The sequence below is a fragment of the Myxine glutinosa genome, chromosome 9 (genome assembly GCF_964187855.1).
Source record: "Myxine glutinosa chromosome 9, kmMyxGlut1.1, whole genome shotgun sequence".
NCBI lineage: Eukaryota > Metazoa > Chordata > Myxini > Myxiniformes > Myxinidae > Myxine > Myxine glutinosa.
In genome coordinates, this window is record NC_136269.1 from 123,948,144 (window position 1) to 123,969,163 (window position 21,020).

The 21,020-nt window shown below is 47.2% G+C and overlaps 1 protein-coding gene across 1 annotated transcript in view; it reads left to right on the top strand.

The window, feature by feature from the left end:
* The window catches only part of LOC137434981 (bactericidal permeability-increasing protein-like), a 97,994-nt gene that overhangs the window by 61,635 nt on the left and 15,339 nt on the right, over positions 1-21,020 (top strand). The window contains exons 4-9 of the mRNA XM_068128275.2: positions 10,492-10,647; positions 16,166-16,229; positions 16,351-16,414; positions 16,556-16,647; positions 19,142-19,318; positions 20,322-20,381. Of these exons, the coding sequence (XP_067984376.2) occupies positions 10,492-10,647; positions 16,166-16,229; positions 16,351-16,414; positions 16,556-16,647; positions 19,142-19,318; positions 20,322-20,381 (613 nt within the window). The remainder of the gene's footprint in view (positions 1-10,491; positions 10,648-16,165; positions 16,230-16,350; positions 16,415-16,555; positions 16,648-19,141; positions 19,319-20,321; positions 20,382-21,020) is intronic.

Sequence of the window (21,020 nt, forward strand, 5' to 3'; positions counted from 1 at the left end):
TGACAGCAAAGATTTGTCTTAGTATGCGTGCCAATGAAGAATGCAATCACAAGAGTTTGCAAAAGAAAAGTTTGCAAAATAAAACTTTGCAATAGAAAAGTTTGCAAAAGAAAACTTTGCAAAATAAAACTTTGCAATAGAAAAGTTTGCAAAAGAAAACTTTGCAAAAGACCTGCTAGAAATTTGAATCGCTTGGTGAAACAAATGTAAAAGACCCTGTTTCTTAATTTACAGTAAAATAATATTTTCCCCAAAATCGCTGCAGATAAATATTTGCCCAAAAAAGAAAAGCAGAAGCGTTTTTTCCCAATGGAAAGTTGAGGAAGTCAAAGGGAAGAGAGAGAGAGTCTTTACAGTTACATGAGGAACAAAAAAATGATGTGAACACCTGATGACAGGACAAGGCTGGAAGAGAGAAGAAAAATATGTCCTCAAAAAAATAGAAACGATAACACTTGCTGCAGAGCAACAAAAGAGCCAACTACAGAATTGGCATTTAATATGGAATTTTTTTTTTTCTTGACTTGGGTTTACTTTCTTCACTCAGCATATCAATCTGGTGAATTTCTTTTACACTTTGGTGATTTATTTGTTAAAAGAACCATGTCACTGATTGTCTGTCACAGCAAGAAGTCAACAACAGGATTATATCACAGGTGGCGTGGCAAAATGTACGGACAGGTGCATTTGATGATTGGCTTCACAGTCGGGTATACAAGGGTTGTTGCATTCTGTATTAGTGGAAAACAACTGCTGCACGTCTCCAAAAGTTATTGTCGCTTCCTCTGGAGATGGTCCGTCAACTCGACAATGCTGTTTGTCATGGAGTGGTGGCTTTACGAAATTACGGCATGAAACAGCGTGCTATTGCTCGGCAGTATGGCATCACTCAAGGTCAGGTGTCAAAGATCCTGAAACGAAATGCTCAGAGTGGTGTCCCTACTCCAATACCGAGGCCAGGACGTCCCCGCAGAACCACAAGGAGGGATGATCGCCAGCTGCACCGGTTAGTCCGCAATGGCCGTACCAAGTCAGCTAATCGGCTTAGGGTTGAGTGGCAGCAACTGACAAATGTGCCTGTAGCCAGAAGGCTAGTCAACCAACGACTGGTTCAAGCAGGCCTGACCAGACAACACCGCCAGCGCCGATTGCAGTGGGCCAGAGAGCACCGTCAATGGCAGCCAGGACACTGGAATCACGTGATCTTCAGTGACGAGTCTAGATTTCTGGTCTGTCGTCAAGATGGCCGCGTCCGAGTGCGCAGACAAGTGCATGAAGCCTACAACAAAGATTGTATAGTGCCAAGAGTCCAAGCTGGAGGTGGTGGGGTGACCGTTTTGGCTGCTTTTCATGCAGGGGGCAAAACTGACCTGGTTGTTCTGAATGGAAACCTGAACCAGTTCAAGTACGGGGCCATTCTGGAAGAAACATTGCTTCCATTTGCTCGTGCAGCCTTTCGAGGAAACTTTGTCTTCCAAGATGACAATGCACGGCCTCATCATGCTCGCATGATCCAACACTTTCTTGCTGACCGTGGTGTAGAGCATATGGAGTGGCCTGCCATGTCCCCGGATATGAATCCGATAGAGAACTTGTGGGCAGAATTAACGTGTCAAATCGACCACTTGGACCAGCAGCCGACCTCTGTGCGTGAATTGCAGCAGGCTGTCACTGCATGGCAAGCAATTCCTGTCCAAACCTTGGCAAATCTCGTGAACAGCATGCCTCAACGTGTACGTGCTCTCCTGAATGCTCGTGGGGGTTACACGAAGTACTGAACTGTAATTTTACTGTCCGTAATCCCAGTCGTAATTTAACTTTTGTTTTTGTTAAAAAAAAATTTGGCTAATGTGCAAAATAAAGAGATACTTTTGGAAAACGTACAGAAGTTTAACACAGTACTGTCCATGAATTGAGTTCGATCTCAGTTTACATCACTTTCAAGGATCAATTTATTTGTTTCGAAATGTCAAATGTGGTTTTTGTTTCTTTTAAAGGTCACATTAACAAAATCTAGAATAATTTCAACATAATTCCAATGAACTTTTGGTTCTAAGACATCTTGAAAAGTAAGTTCACCCCCACAAAAAAAATATTCCATATTAAATGCCAAGTCTGTAGTATGGGCCATAGTGTCACGGTAGAAAGCCGACAAAGGATAGACGATGTATGCAAGGGTGACCACAATAAGGAACAAATTGTGAAAGAGGAAACAACACTTCTCAAATTGAGTTATCATATGTAACCACCAACAGGGGCAAACAGTAGTCAACAAACCTGCCTAATAAAAACTGGTGATTTTACACTCAATGGACTGAGGAAAATGACGAAAACATCAAACTAGAAGGGCATTTGGTAGACCATGTACCTCTGCGATGCTGTACAGTTTACGTTTTGTATCCACTAATAGGCCCGATCTGAAGTCGGACCTGATCCAAAATGGAATCGTCGTGTTTTTGTCACCTAACCAACTCCTCCACCAAGTTTTGTCATACCTCCTCCACAACTTTTTCAAATATCGTGCTATATATCGTTTTTGATCGTATCTCTCAATTTCGGAGAATCACAGAAAATTCTAGCATCCAGAAGTCAGATCCAGATATTCACCAAAATCTAATCAAATTCATCCATGTCACACACCCAACATGTCCACCAAGTTTCGTCCCTGTTCACAGGCAAAGAGACAACCGACAGGGGCGAAAACATAACCTCCGCCCACCATAGGAGGCGGAAGTTTAAAAAAAAGGTGATCTGAGTGTACCTGAGAACTATTGAGGCATCAGCTTCACACCAATGCTAAAATTTATCATGGCATGATCTTCTATAGAAAGGGGAATTGAGGATACAGAATTCTTCCATATCTTCAACGGAGTTCTCCAACATGACACATTAGCACCATTTTTATTTGACATAGTCCTCGACTACGTCATGAGAACAGCAGGAAGTCCATATGAATCTCTGTGCTTCACACTAACAGAATGAAGAAGCAGAAGACCATAGAATCCCAAGAGCGCTTTTCTATGGACAACTTAAATTTGGTGAACGATCATGTGGTGGATAAAGAAAGCGCTATAAGGATGTCCTTAAGTCTACACTCAAGTCTTGTGCCATTCCAGTTGTCACCAAGGAACGTCAGGCCGCAAACAGGTCAGCTTGGCATAACATTTGCAGCAAAGGCCTGGACCACTTTGAATGTGGGAGATTAGCTATCGAGAGACAGCTGAGGCAAGAAAGGAAAACCTGCCAATGTCCATCTCCACAAGGACCGGTCTATTCCTGGGATGTTTGTGGTAGATGCTGTGGGTCCCGCATTGGAATATACAGCCATCGCACAATGCTTTGTGAGCATGCCAACGAAGGGAAGAGATTCGTCGAAAATGGTGACTCCCACTATCATCATTTTCATCAAAGACTGAGTACATTTTATTCGATCAAGAGGGAGAACTTAAAGCGACCAGTGAAGAAGCTTTCAAAAGGGTGTCTGACCTTCATTATCTTCGGTCCTGGATTAACAAAAGTAACAAAGATTTTGAAGTGAGGAAAGCCAAGGCTTGGATAGCGCTCAATAAGACGAATATTAATATTAAGTGCCAGTATGCTTCTATATGGTGCCGAGAGTTGGACGCTAATAATGACACGAGGCGACTTGATGGCTGCGATACAAGGTTGTTGAGGGAAGCACTGAATATAAGCTGGAGAGGACATCAAACAAATGAAGAGCGATATGACGGTAATAGAAAGAAAAAGAAGCACCTTTAGAGGCCATTTTTCCCCGCAAAGCAGGGTTTGGCCTTTTTTTGGGCACCATGGTCCCCTTTTTTGAAGCAATGTTTTATGGCCGGATGCCCTTCCCGCCGCAAACCCTTAGTCGCCTCTTGCGGCACACAGGGAATTACCAGTGAACCGGTACTCAATTTGCGGACCTCGGAAGGAGGACAGGCTGAGTCAACCCCCCTGGCGTTAATTCAGCGATCGACTGGGATTCGAACTCAAGATCCCAAGCCGGCACCCTAACTGCTAAGCCAACACCAGGCTATATGACGGTAATAATAAGTGAAAATTAATTAAAAAGACTTGCTGGCCATTGTTGGAGAAGCAAGCAGGAAATTGGATCGCTACTTCTGCTATGGGAGTCAAAGCAAGGCAAGAGGTCTCGTGGCCGCCCTGTTCTCAACTACGTGGATCAGCTCGAGAGGGAGACGAGTCTGACTCGGGACCAGCTAGGAATTCTTATGGAAAATAGCGAGGACTGTTGGAAATTCATCATAAATCCCTGACTTTGCTCGGAAGCGTCAAGAGAGGGTTTGAGGTCGACCTCGACCAACTGTGCATGGGCGGTCCAAGCTCTGCCCATCTCCCGGCCGAGGTTGTGATGTGTCACCGCCCGTGTAAAAATAATGTGGTACAGCAAATATCTGAGAAATTGGATCAGGAGGTTGAATATGTGTGAGGATCAAACAAACGTACTCACTTTTTCATAAAAAATATATCGATCATAAAGCATAGTCAGAGGAGTTTTTTTTATTTTATTTTTTTGCTCAAGATAAGGAAGAAGAGGCAGTCATCAGTTGATTTGCTGTGTACATTGCCCTGATGTGCTTTGAGTATCGCTTGTGATTTATCTCTTAAATAAATGCAAGTTTGGACTACACCTGCCTAAAGGTTGGATATTGCTCGATCTTCAAATTTTGGGTTCTGTGACAGAAACTGACATTTCCTTGGCAATTTGCCAACGATCGAACACTGAGACCAAACGTTATCTATCTATAATTCCAGTAATCTCTGTACGTTTGTACGTTTGTATGTTTGTCTGTCTGTGACCGCTGTTTCTCGACAACCACGGGTCCGATATACTTTTAACTTGCCAGGTATATTGCTGGGGACCCGAGGATGTGCCTTTTCAAGGTTTCATATTAATCGGACAATTACTTACCGAGCTATGTCCAAAAAACGATTCAACCAATCAGAGAGCAGCGAACGATCGCGTGTGCCGGCGTTGCGAATGGACCAAACCATTCCATGTAAATAGAGGGGGGGGGTTCTGTGGTCGTTGCGAATGGACGAAACCATTTCATGTAAATAGAGGGGGGGGGGATTGTCACTGTACTCGCAAGCCGTTCGCCGTTCGCTTTGGCGTTGCGAATGGACCAAACCATTTCATGTAAATAGAGGGGGGGGATATAATTTTAGATAGATATATAGTACGGGCATATATATAGTACGAGTGTTGTGGAAAACCATTCAGGTCCGCACAACTTTTAGTCCAACGGTTTGGTTTAATTGCATTTAGATCATCACATCATTCCTGTAAGTAGAAATACACAATAAGCATACGATGCGACATCTCATAAAGCCATTCATATCAGTCAATGCAAGCAAGCTAGATATTCTATAAAGGCGTACCATTAACGAGGCTACCGATGTAACATGTCACAAGGGAGAAGTCCCGGAGCACTGACACAGCAACGGGTCTTATAGTCACGCCCCTAGTGGGGACAACAATGACAGCGAGCAGCGAGCATCCCCACCCGGGTTCAGTACGGATACGATTTCACTACATTCACCCCCCCGTCAGAATTATACGGCCGCGTGGCTAAAAGCGAGTGAGCGTCAGCATGGGCGCGGAGTATTAGTCGGCCCAACCGTAGCGGGCCGGGCGGCGAATTTCTCTGCCAGCACGCGTTCGAAATTCCCCGGGTACGGCGTCTCGTAACCCTGTATCCCCGGTGTCAGAGACGTCAACAGGGTCGGGTGATGAAGGGGGTAACGCCAAGTCGTCGGACCCGGGCAGTCTCGACGGGGGGAGGGTCGGTGGACTGTCGGCGATGGGAGCGTCGGGAGAGGTCATAGTCTCATAGACGGGTTCGACTGGTTCGTCCGATTCCCTACTAAGGTCGTCGACCCCGCAAGGGGCAAGATGACGAACGGAGACAGTAGTCTCACGACCATCAGACGTCATCACACGAGCATGCTCAGGATTAGCCTGGAGAATCTGCACTTTGTCCACAAGGGGGTCGTACTTGCTCGCGCGAACTGCCCGTTTAAGGTAGGCCGGCCCGGGCCCAGCGAGCCAACTGGGCAAAGACCGTATACACCCCGAGCTCCTGGGGTGGTGGAAAAGACGCTCGTGGGGAGTTTGGTTAGTTGCCGTACTCAGGAGTGCCCGGATTGAGTTCAACGCCGCAGGTAGCGACCAAGCCCATTTATCGAGGCCCCGGCCGTGGGTCCGGAGATGGAGCATGACGGCCCTCCAGATAATCCCGTTGAAGCGTTCGATCTGCCCATTAGCCTGGGGTCTATACGGCGTGGTGTAACTAGACGCAACGTTGTTTTGGAGCAGATAGCCGCGCACCTCCTGAGACAAGAAGACTGCACCCCGGTCGGTATGGACATAGGCCGGGTAACCGAACATTGAGAACAAGTTCTGTAAGCAACGCATCACCGTGGCAGCAGTCATGTCCGCGCACATATAAGCAAAGGGGAATCGTGAGTACTCATCAACGATAGTGAGCAGATAGCGAGAGCCGCTCGACACCGGCAAAGGGCCCTTGAAATCCATCGCCAAGCGTTCCCACGGGCGTGTAGCCTTCACCAGAGTCCCCATAGGGGGGTTATAGAAACGCGGTTTGATTTCCGCGCAGATAGCGCAGTCGCGACAGATACGGCGGATATCGTCAATCGAGTAAGGGAGATTCCCACTCCGCACGAAATGAGCGAAACGCGTTACGCCGGGATGGCCCGCAGTAGCATGCAGCACCCGTAGGCCCTCCAACGAGGTGATACCAGCACATGTAGTGGGGCGCGATAAGGCATCGGCGGCCTGGTTATCCTTCCCTGGGCGATATTTGATGGTGTAACAGAAGTCGGCGAGTTCGATACGCCAGCGAGTGATTTTCTCGTTCTTAATGCGCTGGGCGTGTAAGGTGTCGTACATGAACGCAACGCTTTGCTGGTCCGTGATGATTTGGAAGCTCCGCCCGAGTAGGTACGGGCGCCATCGCTGAATAGACTCGACGATCGCATACGCTTCCTTTTCAACGGACGAGTGCCGCCGCTCAGCGGAGGTAAGAGTCCGTGAAAAGAAAGCCACGGGACGTCCCCCTTGGGAGAGGGTCGCCGCGATGGCCTGATCCGAGGCGTCACTTTCGAGGACGAACGAGCCGCTCTCGTCAATGGTTGCTACGGCGGCTCGGGCGATGTCGGTCTTAAGTCCTTCAAAGGCCGTCAATGCGGCCGAACTCAGGGGAAAGGTGTCGCAGGCCACAAGGGGGCGAAGTTTCGCGGAGAAATTTTGCACCCATTTGGAGTAATGGGCGAACAGCCCAAGGGCGCGTTTCAGGGAAGCCCGATCGCAGGGAGGGGCCATGTCGAGCAAAGGTCGCAGACGTTCCTTATCCGGAGAGACAGAGCCATGGGTCACGGTGTACCCCAGAAGATCTATGGTGCGTAGGGAGTATCGGCACTTATCCTCGTTCATAGTTAAGTGATACCGTTGCGCGACCTCAAGGAAGCGCTTCAGATTAGCGTCATGGTGCCCTTGGTCATATCCACAAACCGTAAGGTTATCGAGGTAGACGAAAACATCGGTTAAGTGCTCCCGCGCAACGAGGTCATCCATGGCCCTCTGGAAACAAGCGACCCCGTTCGTCACCCCAAAGGGCAATCGTGTAAATTGGTACAACCGCTGCCCCGACTCGAAAGCGGTATAGATACGATCCGCCCTAGAGATAGGGATCTGGTGGTACGCACTACGGAGATCGAGAGTACTATAGACCGAATACTGGGACACCTGTTGCACTAGCGCGTCCATCCCCGGAAGGGGGTAGGCATCCAGCTGTGTAAAGCGGTTAATCGTTTGGGAATAGTCGATTACCATGCGTTTGCGATGGGCCTCACTGCGCACCACTAAGACCTGGGCACGCCACGGTGACCTACTAGGTTCTATGATGCCGTCTTTCAAGAGCTGAGTCGTTTCGTCCGCAATGAATTGCATGTCCGCGCGGGAGTAGCGTCTCGATTTTACCGCGACAGGGGTACAGTCGGAGGTTAGATTGGGGAACAGCGAAAGCGGACGGACGTCCATTTTCGCTAGGGCGCACACCGTTAGCGCGTCGTCCGCCCCCACAACAAGAGTGTCAGGCCCACCGAACTCCATTACCAGACGTCCATGCAGCTTAAGAAAATCGTGTCCTAGCAGAATATCAGCACATAATGCGGGTAAAACCATAAGGTGTACATCAGGGAAAACCCGTCCCTTTAGCACTAGTTTCAATCGGCATTCCCCTTTTGTGCTAAGCCGGAGTCCCTGGGATGCCATGAAGATCCGTCGTGTAGACCGCCCGATCCGCCATCCATGCCTGAGCACAAGTCGCTGGTCGATAAAACTATCCGTAGATCCGGTGTCCACCAAGGCCTGAACACAATGGCCCTCAACCATAAGGGGAATAAGGGCTTGAGCCAGGCCAGACGAGGCAGCTGGGAGCGGGACTGAGCCCCCCGAATGGGTCGGACCAGCCTCGCGGGTGGATCCTACACCAGCAGCAGTTTTGCGATCGTGGCCGGAGTCTGCGTTGACCATGGGGAATCCATTATCGTCATCAGAGGGCTTTCCCCAGCATTCCGGTGTTTCGCGATTCAAAATCCGATGAGAAAAGGCCTCAGTAGTATTTGACATCGCCTTTTGACACTCCTGGCAGATAAAGGCTTCCGTTGTAGCCGAAATCGCCTTTTTCGTTTGGTCGCTTTGACAAAAGGCTTCCGTAGTATTCGAAATCGCCTTTTTCGTTTGGTCGCTTTGACAAAAGGCTTCCGTAGTAGTATTCGAAATCGCCTTTTTCGTTTGGTCGCTTTGACAAAAGGCTTCCGTAGTATTCGAAAGCTGTTTCTTCCCTTGCGTGGCTCGAGGTTTGGCCAAGGACGCGGCCTTTGTCCCCGATGGAGAATGAGACGGTGGTGGCTTTCCGGTGGCGCCAGTCAAGGTTGTCTGAGCGCCCAGCGGGCCGCAGCGAGGGGCCCTCCCCTTCGAAGACGGGTAAGGCGCTGGGCTCGTGGGTTCTGCTACAAGCCCGTTCAAGGTTGCCGCGCCTGCGCGACCGCGGCTGCGCGAGTCGAAGGGCCGCGAGCCGCGTGCCGATTTCTTGCAAACTTTCGCGTAATGTCCCTTTAGCGAGCACAAATGGCAAATAGCGTCACGTGCCGGACACACGACTCGGGCATGACGAGGCCCTCCACAAAAAAAACATGCGGCCCCGCGCAAGGCCTTGGGTCTGCTGGTCGTAACGGCAGCTGTCAGGGTAGGGTCATCCTCCGGAGCATCCCGGAGTTCAGCAGGTGGATCCACGTCCTCGTCAGTGGTCCTCTCCGGCCGGGCGTGTAGTGAGGTGCCCGCCAAAAGGCGCGTGCGATCATAGGCGTTCGATTGCATCCGCGCTTCAGTATACACCGTCGCTTGCTCAACCGCCGTAGCGAAGGTCAGGTCGGTCTTCTCCAAGAGTTTGAGACGTAGTTCCTGAGAGGAGACCCCTGCTATGAAGGCATCTAAAAGTCGATCATCTTTAGCCTGCTCGGGAGTCCGTGGCTGGGCGCTGTCCAGCATGAGCTGCCGGAGCTCCTGGGCGTAATGATCCATAGGCTCGTTGGGTTGCTGCCGTCGCGTCTGCAGCAAATAACGCGCATACACAGGGCTTTTTTCTTTTATATAAAGCCGCTTGAGCTCCGCGACGGTAAGATCATACGTCGTGCATTGAGCGACCGCGTGGTAGACCCGGTAGTCGATTTTTGAGTGTAATATTGCCAGCTTCGCGGCAGGCGTCGGAGCGGTATCAGGCTCATTAAAGAGATGCTCCAGTTGCTTGAGCCAGTGCTTGAGTTGCAAGCCTCCGTCCGTGGCTTGTGGGTCGGCGCTGAAAATGGACACCGTCAACGTCTTGTTGCCAGCCATGTCAGCAGATCATAAATGCAATTAAGTGTTGTGGAAAACCATTCAGGTCCGCACAACTTTTAGTCCAACGGTTTGGTTTAATTGCATTTAGATCATCACATCATTCCTGTAAGTAGAAATACACAATAAGCATACGATGCGACATCTCATAAAGCCATTCATATCAGTCAATGCAAGCAAGCTAGATATTCTATAAAGGCGTACCATTAACGAGGCTACCGATGTAACATGTCACAAGGGAGAAGTCCCGGAGCACTGACACAGCAACGGGTCTTATAGTCACGCCCCTAGTGGGGACAACAATGACAGCGAGCAGCGAGCATCCCCACCCGGGTTCAGTACGGATACGATTTCACTACAACGGGCATGCCCTAGTTTTATTAATCAGTTGTCATTGATAAAAAAATGTATATTCCATTTGATTATATTTATCTCTTAAATCAATATTCAGGTATACGTGAATGGAAGAAGAGGAGTGAAGCAGCACTTCATCAATTACATCATAAAAAAACTTTTCTTTGTTGCTAATTTCATTTATTTTCTCCTCTTAGACGTGACAGTGGCTCTTTCGATCTGTCACTGAATAGCGTCGGCCTGACCACCGTGTTACGTTTTACGAAAGATGTTGGTGGCCGGCCCACTGTTCAAGCCGTGGGCTGCTCGGCAACCGTGGGAGACGTCCATGTGAAACTACACGGAGGAGCTAGGTCAGTTGTTTGCATTGCACTTCACATGACCGACTGAACCATGGTACAATGGGGTGGATGATGGTGATGATGATATGAGTTCCCGTACAAGGAACTTCAATGCAAGAGTAGGCCATTAGGCCCATGAAGGTCTGTACTGGTGTTGCCAACCTGTGGTTGTTTGTCTGTGCTCTATCCTTTTCAAATACTGAGTGTAAAACGAAGCAGCACCGGAGGGGGCCCGGCGATGATGCGTGCCGAAAAGGGGTACTCCTTAGTTTTCACTCCATTTCTTTTTTTGATTGTCCGGGCGATATCTCAGGCACCTTTTGAGCTAGGAAGCTGATATTTGGACATGACAATGACCAACTGATTTGGCTATAAAGGATATTTTTGATTTATTGATTAATCAATTAATTATTTAATTATTCGATTAATTGTAGCATTAATTAATTTTTAAAAGTTACAGATTCGGATGAAACGGTGGTGGTTTTGATATTATATGAGCCAATTGATTAATAGTTTAATTATTTTACCATTATTATTTATTTATTTTCATTATTAATCACTTGTTTGTTTTTTTCTCATCTGGGCAATATCTCAGGCACCTTTTGAGCTAGGAAGCTGATATTTGGAAACAACAGTGACCAAGTGATTTGGCTGTAAAGTGTATTTTTGATTTATTGATTAATCAATTCATCGATTTATTATTTAGCGATTAATTAATGAATCAATTATTTATTTTTTCGATTAATTAATTGTTTAATTAATTTTCTAAAAGTTATAGCTTCAGATGAAACACTGGTGGTTTTTGTATGTTATAAGCCAATTCATTAAGAAATTAATTATTTTACAATTATTGTTTATTTATTTTAATTACGCAATTAATCAATTAATTATTGTACACCGCTCCTTCCCAATTCCGTCTCCATGTGCTGCATGGCGGCATTCCCTGGACCCAAAAGTGCTCCGGCAATGTCGCACGCTGAAGGATATGTTATTAATTTATTTGGCATGGGGGAGGTGTGCTTCGAATGTATTGTTACGGGCGACCCCCCTTTACCTCTGGTCTCGGTGGACCTCCGAACCCCGAGAGGGTCCCCGGCAGAAAGATGTGTTATCCCTGGTTGAAACCCAGCAAATAACGTCCCTCAGTGGAACCAGCAAATGAAACAGCCGAACCAATGATGCAACCACACCAAGTTATAAGCAAACCAGACTATATTATAAATCACACACAAAGAGCCATACAGCAATGGGGCAATCACCCCTACTTTCAAATCTTACGATAATAATAATATCCTTGTCAAGCCCCCTTAACCTCACCCACGGCACCTCCCCTAATGTCTCTGCTCCCCTCCAAGGCGAAGTCCCAATGTCTCTGTGCACTCCCGCGATTGGGGAGTTGAGGCCCGGTGGTCAATTGAGGCGTGGACGAGCGAGACGATCCCGGGGTCACGTGCTCAGCCCCCAGCAGCACAGCGGTGGCGAGGAACAAAGATGCGCTCCCTCCCGCGATCGGGGAGTCAAGGCCCGGTGGTCAAGTGAGGCGTAGACGAGCGAGATGACCCCGAGGTCACGTGCTCAGCCCCTAGCAGCACAGCGGTGGCAAGGAACCTCACAAAGATGCGCTCCGACGTACACGTTGCGGTTCAACCCGCAAGCCTCCGTATAATTCTCACGTGTCCCTTTCTGGCACAGCCGTTCCCGGCAATCCACCAGGGAATAATGCCCAGCCGACACGACGAAAGCCTGTTCGCGGCCGGGTGCTCCCAGGGCCCAGATGGCGGATGGCTTTCGCTCCAACCCAGATTCTCAAGGCCTGGATCCTCCGGGACCTCAATGAGAATACCCGATGACACAGGCTCCACGCACTCCGGCGATATTTCTTATCGACCGAACTTCCCTTCCAGAACGCAAAGTTCCCTCGCCCAGTACGTCGAACGCTCGGCCCGGAGCTTCAACCACCACGTCCTTTTTTTCCTCTTCGCCCCACCTCTTTTCTTCGCTCCACCTCTTCTGGTCTCGATCCAGATTTCCGGCCACATTTTACCAGGAGCGCTTTTAAATTTTTTACTCACAACAACGCTTTCCCTTAAGTCACAATCAGCATAATATCTAGAATACTTCGAACCAGCAACAATACTCATAACAACCATCATTAAAGCCGAGTCCGTAACACTTCCCCCCTTCAGGAAAGAAAGTTTGACCACAGCGAAAACTTTCTTTGCAGGCCAACTTGTCAACAAACCACCTATTGCCTCCTGATAGCACTTTTTCCCAGGGAGGCCGAGCTGAGTATTCCCTACATGGACGCCTTTAGGAACGTGAAGTTCACGGTTAGTCCGTGCAGGAACGTTTACGACATGGACGCCTTTAGGAACGTGGCGTTCATGGTTAATCCGTGTAGGAATTTTGGCTCAGCTGCTCCGCAGCATTCAGTGCTTCAACTCTTTCTAACTTCCCTAAGATTCACGGTTGGACCACCTGTCACTGTAGTCACATGACCCTGATAGTCACGTCTCCTTCTCGGCCGCTACCCTGATAGTCGTCCTTTCGGGAGCTGCCGTAACTCTGGGAGCCTCCATAGCAATATCGGCTGCGGCCACCACCAACACTACTGCCAAGTTGTCCTCTTCTGTAGCCCCCTCGACGCCGACGAAATGCCTTTCCTACTGTTATGGTCCGACCCTCCAACTCCTGGTTGTTCAGATCCTTTTCTGCATTTCTGGCGTCCTTTGAGTTTTCAAATGTGACAAAGCCAAACCCTCTTGACTTTTGGCTCTCCCTGTCTTTTATCAGCAGCACTTCCAAAAGCGGTCCATATTTGTTGACTCCAGAACCTCTTCCTTTGTTTTGAAGTTCAGTCCACCTACAAAAGGCTTGCCAACTTTGCCTCCATCCCTGACTGGTGTGGTGTTACTTCCCATATCGGACTTTTTCACAACCATCAGGTTACTAGAAACTTGACCCCCAGCCAAATCATTCCCAACCACAACTGATACTCCCTCTACAGGAAGAGTGGCTTGCAACCCCACGGTGACCGGTCCTGACACCAAATCAGACTCTAGATTGATGACATGAAGGGGAGCGCTAACCCAGCCACCGATCCCCTGTAACCGAACACTATCACCAGTTGCTGTACTCTCCGACAATGGCAAAATGCCTTCAAGCATTATGGATTGATGTGCTCCTATGTCCCTCAATACCCTAACAGGTCTTGGGTTAGTCGAGTCTCCCTCCAGTGAGACAAACCCCTCATAAATAAATGGTTGGTAACTCTTCTGCGGGCGATTTCTCACGTTTGCCATCGCATTCGGAGTTGTACTAGTCGGACTCCGCTCCTGATTTTCCTTTCCCAAAGCATGACAGTGGGACATCAAGTGTCCTGGTTTATGGCAAAAAGCGCAAGTAGGCCCGGAGGAGAACCTCATGGTCTGCCTCGAGGCCCACGGAGGATACGTCTGCCTTGAAACCGTTGACTTCTGACCTGTAGAAGTCGTGATATCAGAGGGGTCCTCCTCTCGAGGCCGCCCCCATGAATTTTCGTTCTCCACCCCTGCTGTACCATAGCTCCCCTGGCTATGTCTAGGCGAGAAGTTAGGGTTGTGGAACCCCATCCTGTGGGTTAAGGCATCGTCATCTGCCATGGTCGCTGCCTCATACAACTTTGGTACTTTCCTTTCCTCCAGGTGTATTTCAATGTCCTCGTGGACACACTGTTGGAACTCCTCCACCAGGATCAATTGTCGCAATAGTTCGAAGTCTAGTACGTCGAACGCTCGGCCCGGAGCTTCAAACTCTACTTGTTTTCTTTTTAATTTGGCGTAGGCAAGGTGCGTTCTATCCCGCCAAGATAGGTGAAATCAGTTTGTGCTGCACTTATGAAAAGAGTGAAAGATCAAGCTCTTTATTGGCTTTCATTAGTGTCAAAGATGTATACAGATTGAATGTCCGCACACACCAAGAACAATTATCGGAGATTTATTATCTGGAGAAGATTCACTTGATTATACGAGGTTTACAAGAAAGTTAGCAGTACACTACACCGGTATATACGACAACGGACTGAAGACAACATTTCAAGCAAAACTTCTGCCCAACTTGGTTGAATTCAGTCCTTTTATAGTATTTCTGCGAACAAAGGAAAGTCTCCTGGAGCCTCGATGAGTCAGACTGAGGAATGAGGGGTCAAGCGTTTGAGACAAGTTGGCGCCATAGACACGGTAGAACATCTGTTTAACATTCCAACACAGGCCATAAAGATAAGCAGCCTTAGGTGAAAGAGTGCAGACATGGTGTCTTCGTCATACTGGCGCCACCGGAGGAGACTCTGTCTCATCTTGTCTGGCAAAACAGCTTCATTCGCCTTTTGTATATTTCTTCCTTGCACAGATTAATCAATGTAAGCTTTATTCCTATAAGTATTCCTTCGCACAGCAAACACACATTTTCTATAACTCATAATGCAGATTGATCAAAGATTTATCACTGAAGTATATGCTTCATTTTTATTTGCAATATATATTATATATATATATTGAAGACCATAATAACTGGTGTTTTTGTCTTGATCCATGAGGATTTAAACAATCAGTAGGAAGAGGCCATCATTGGAGGTTTGCCATTGCCTTTAAACAGCAACAACAAATGACACTTATCAATCCCGAGAATTCAATGAAGTGAAAAACAAATTTGAAACAAGATGCCAGGGATAGCTCGCCAAAGGCATTGTTACTCTAAAGAAAAAAAATGCAAGAGTCACATTAATCTTAAACGTATAAACCCTTTATAATGTGTACAGTGTGTCAGAAATCTCTCCCCACTACTCGTGCCTGCCATGGTTTGCTGGTTTTAGAGTGTAAGTTCCCAGCTTCTGGTGAAAATTCAATGTTGTGAACGACTCACTTCAGTTGTTTCGGGGCCGGTTTGATGGCCGAGAGGTTTGCGCACACTCACCTCTAAGATGTCTGGCCTGGGTTTGAATCTCGACTCGGTGATAAAATGTCAGCATGATTAAGGCACAAGGGTTAAATTGACACCTCATTTGTTGAAATTGAAAATATCTGCCACTTGGCAAAGAGCAGGGCACGTGGCACCTTGCAGTACTTCCGGTTCAGTGAGCATTATGTCAAAGTATAAAGAGGTGTTAGAATTCTCTATGGGCCAAGGTGATGAAATCCCCCCCCCCCTCCCCTTCCCACGCCTCCCCCTCCCCTCCCCTTCATCCCCCACCCTCCCCTTCCCACGCCTCCTGCCCCCAAGCCCTCTCCCTCCCACACTTCTCCCTGCTCTCAAATGTTGTGGTTGTGTGCTTCCCCTTCTCTCCCCATCTTGTCTTCCGCTCCCTCTTTTGTATATTTTGTTTGTCTGGATGATTTGTTTGTGAAATAAATGTTAGCTCTTTCACGAGCCTCGATTCAGTATACAAAAAAAAAAAAAAAAAAAAAATCATTTCACTGATGTCTTAAACATACAGTACGTACACAACATACAAAACTTACATTCTAAAGGTGCATTTTTGTTTCTTGTGTTGTAGCTGGTTTTACGATCTATTCCGAGGTCCCATTGGGCACAATATAAGGGACAACCTGAAAAGACAGGTATGTGTTTTGTATAATTTTGATGAGAGAAACATTTAAATGATACTTTGTGTCATAAAGTATGTAGACCCACATGGTTTGTTCATGTTGTTTCAAAATAACATTGTAAAACTGTTTTCAGATTTGCCCCATGGTCACCAATTCTGTTGACAAAGGACTTGATGAAATCTTGCAAACCTTTCCAGGTGAGGCCTATTTTGTAATATTGGTCTCTCTCTACTGGGTGAAAAACAAATTTACTTTTCTTGAGTAAATTCGCATTTCCTGTATACAATGTCATACTTGTGGCTCTTGGGTGTTTTTTCTTCTTTTGAAATTTTATTCAGTGAAGAAGAATGTTGATGAGTTTGTTATGGTTGACAACTCGCTGACAAGAGATCCGGAGTTCTTGCCAAAAGCAGTTGACCTCAGCTGCAAGGTCAATCTAACCTACACATATCACTGGGCGATTTAACATGATGACATTTTGTGATATTATTCCTTAAACCTCATTTTTTTTTGTATACAAGATCGAGGCTCGTGTAAGAGCTAACATTAATCACTGTTCACAGAAGAGAGAGAGAGTTCATGGGAGGTGGAGTTACAGGGAGAAAGGGTCACTACACACTCTTTGACCCCATGCGAGGCATCCTTATTGGCTCCTGTTTATTGCAACGTGCCACTAATTGCGATCTTGAGGCAGCAGTGCGATGTCACGGTTCAGTAGGGATGTTGTAGTTGCCGACTGGCAATGTTGTTTGTGTCATGATGATGTTGCAGGTGCGTGGCGTTGTTGTAGATTACGGTGATGTTGATGGCGGGTGGCGTTGTTGTAGATTGCGGTGATGTTGCAGGCGGGTGGCATTATTCTATATTGCGGTGATGTTGCAGGCGGGTGGCATTGTTGTAGATTGCGGTGATGTTTCTGGCAGGTGGCATTGTTGTAGATTGCGGTGATGTTGATGGCGGGTGGCGTTGTTGTAGATTGCGGTGATGTTTCTGGCAGGTGGCATTGTTGTATATTGCAGTGACGTTGCAGGTGGGTGGCATTGTTGTAGATTGCGGTGATGTTGCAGGTGGGTGGCGTTGTTGTAGATTGCGGTGATGTTGCAGGTGGGTGGCATTGTTCTATATTGCGGTGATGTTGCAGGTGGGTGGCATTGTTGTAGATTGCGGTGATGTTGCAGGTGGGTGGCGTTGTTGTAGATTGCGGTGATGTTGCAGGCGGGTGGCATTGTTGTAGATTGCGGTGATGTTGCAGGCGGGTGGCATTGTTCTATATTGCGGTGATGTTGCAGGCGGGTGGCATTGTTGTAGATTGCGGTGATGTTGCAGGTGGGTGGCATTGTTGTAGATTGCGGTGATGTTTCTGGCAGGTGGCATTGTTGTATATTGCAGTGATGTTGCAGGTGGGTGGCATTGTTGTAGATTACGGTGATGTTGATGGCGGGTGGCGTTGTTGTAGATTGCGATGATGTTGCAGGCGGGTGGCATTGTTCTATATTGCGGTGATGTTGCAGGCGGGTGGCATTGTTGTAGATTGCGGTGCTGTTTCTGGCAGGTGGCATTGTTGTAGATTGCGGTGATGTTGATGGTGGGTGGCGTTGTTGTTGATTGCGGTGATGTTTCTGGTGGGTGGCATTGTTGTATATTGCAGTGATGTTGCAGGTGGGTGGCATTGTTGTAGATTGCGGTGATGTTGCAGGTGGGTGGCGTTGTTGTAGATTGCGATGATGTTGCAGGCGGGTGGCATTGTTCTATATTGCGGTGATGTTGCAGGCGGGTGGCATTGTTGTAGATTGCAGTGATGTTGCAGGTGGGTGGCGTTGTTGTAGATTGCGATGATGTTGCAGGTGGGTGGCATTGTTCTATATTGCGGTGATGTTGCAGGCGGGTGGCGGGTGGCGTTGTTCTATATTGTGGTTATGTTGCAGGCGGGTGGCATTGTTGTAGATTGCTGTGATGTTGCTGGTGGGTGGCATTGTTGTAGATTGCGGTGATGTTGCTGGTGGGTGGCGTTGTTGTAGATTGTGGTGATGTTGCAGGTGGGTGGGGTTGTTGCAGATTGCAGTGATGTTGCAGGTGGGTGGTATTGTTGTAGATTGCGGTGATGTTTCAGGTGGGTGGTATTGTTGTAGATTGCGGTGTTGTTGTAGATTGCGGTGATGTTGCTGGTGGGTGGCGTTGTTGTAGATTGCGGTGATGTTGCAGGTGGGTAGCATTGTTGTAGATTGCGGTGATGTTGCTGGTGGGTGGCCCAAAGTATGCACACGTACAAATAAAATAACTAACTCAGGATTCCCTCTATGTTGAATGCAACTCCCCTGAATCAGTTTCACAACCGTAACGATGTTTATATGAATAAAGCAAGAGTGTGTGTTTGTCTGTCCGTTCCTGAACTACTTCCTCAGTTTTGAGGATTGCCCCGCCAAACTTGCTGTGGAACCTTTTTGGGTTCTAGCGGGTGTCTTATGGTTGGTGGGAGGTTTCATAAATTTCTCAATACAATTATGATTTTGAGTTTCCACCTGTGTGAAGGTGCGCTCTCTCCGTATGTAAACTCATTCACAGGTTCGGCATTTGCAGTTTCGCCATTTACCACATGTGGAAACATTTGCTGGTTCGATAATATCTAAATACAATTGAGATTTTCGGTACTAACACCATCACCATCATCATTAAAGGTACATTGATTTTACATGGTACTTGGTACTCCCATACATTTGGGGCCAGCTCCACCAAATTTTCTTTGCAGCTTTTGGAGCCTCTGCGTTTGTCGTAAAGTGCGTGAGAGTTTTCATAAAATTTCTCAAAACCTTTTTTTTTTTAATGCTCCCACCTGTGCGCTAGAACAGGTACCTCGCTAGTTATAACATAAATAGTATCCAAGATTGTGTCATTTGCATTTTAACATGGCAATCTCTTTTTTCTAGGGAAGTTTTAAAAGTATTTCCCATCCTGAGGAACCTCCATTCACTGCCCTGCCGATGAACATGGACAATGCCACAGACAAAATGCTGTACTTGGGTGTATCGGAATACCTCTTCAATACAGCTGGCTTTGCTTTCCATTCTGCTGGTGCCTTGAACTACCTCATCACCAATGACATGGCAAGTTTCCGCGCACTTAATGGTTTGATCCTGCCTGGAATACCGATCTGTAGAATTCTGGAGCATATAAGAGGGCAGCAGTAACATAGAGCTACAAGAGCAATGCAAGCGAAATGTTAAGAACTTGTGAGTCTATGCATCGCACTTTTGCATGCAAAGTTTCAGGCCACTAAGTTTCATGGTTTTGGAGTTATGGAGGAGACACACCCACAACCTTACAGAGAAAAGAAGAACCTGACAGAGATCTTAAAAACCATCCCAGTGAACATGACCACAAACGAACTACAGTTAGAGGGGGCTCAGTGACGATCATGAAAAGAGCCCTCGGAACACAACCCTGAGAACAACAAAAATTCGACAACTTGGTCCATGAACCGTGATCCATTACCGGAGAGGAGGTGAATACTTTTGAGAACTGGGAGGACTCTGTTCCACCTCCTGAAACCTGTAAATGGAGATAACAACCAACAACACACACACACACACACACACTGACATTTATTATTTGGATATGTGCATGGATGGTCCATTTTGGAATTTAAATTCACTTACCATTTAGCCTGGTGTTGGAGCTAGCGGCTAGGGTGCCAGCTTCGGATCCTAGAATCCTGGGTTCGAATCCCGGTCGATCGCTGAATTAACGCCAGGGGGGTTGACTCAGCCTGTTCATCCTTCCGAGGTCGGCTAATTGAGTACCAGTTCACTGGTAATTCCCTGTTTGTCGTAAAAAGGCGACAAAAGGGTTGGCGGCAGGAAGGGCATCCGGCCGTAAAACATTGCTTCAAAAAGGGGACCAAAAAAAAAAACAACAACAACCACGGTCCCCGAAAAAGGCCAACCCCCGCTTGCGGGGAAAAATGGCCTCTAAAGGTGTTTTTTTTTTTGTTGTTTTTTCACCATTTGCTCAGTGACTCTCAACAGTGAATGTGCCTGCAAATGGTTTCAATTAGCAGTGAATATGGCCATGTGTGCTGTTTGACGTTGAATTTTCTCCTTTTTCTAGATACCAAAGGAAAGTCCATTCCGCCTGAATACCTCTTCAATTGGATGGTTTATCCCAGAGGTAACACCAACACCATTGCTAATTTTCTGAAGTCTTTAATTGCCAATTATGCAATATATACATGTAAAAAAGGAAGAAGAAGAAATGGAGGATGTGGTAGAGGTTACATTGAGATGCTGCACTGCGACATAACGATGTCATCAATATTGTAAATGAACCAGGAAGTACAACCATTTTTACGGCGTAGCCCATAGGGAAATGCCGTCTGGAACAGCAGTTGTCTGTCCGCCCGGGTGTATGTACGTATGTATGTATGCATGTATGTATGCATGTACGTATGTATGTATGTATGTTCCTCCCGCTGGCATTTTGTGGGTTTATTCCTTTCATTGGGATTTTGGTCTGATTGACATGACATTTTCACCGTAGGAGCGCCTCCTCCTGTAGAATTTTTCTTGACAATGATGACGTCATAGGTCACGTGGTATGGGCGCCATCTTGGGAAAACCGAAAAACTTTGCACCTCTCTATCTCCGAAACCGCTCCACGGAAAAAATTGAACTGTGGCTCATTCTAAAATACTCCCGATGGGCATGAATAACTTATGTTAATGATGATGTCATAGGTGCCTTTATTATGACCTCATTAAACGACAAGTAGAACACTTGATCCGATCAGTATGAAATTTCTTGCGCATGA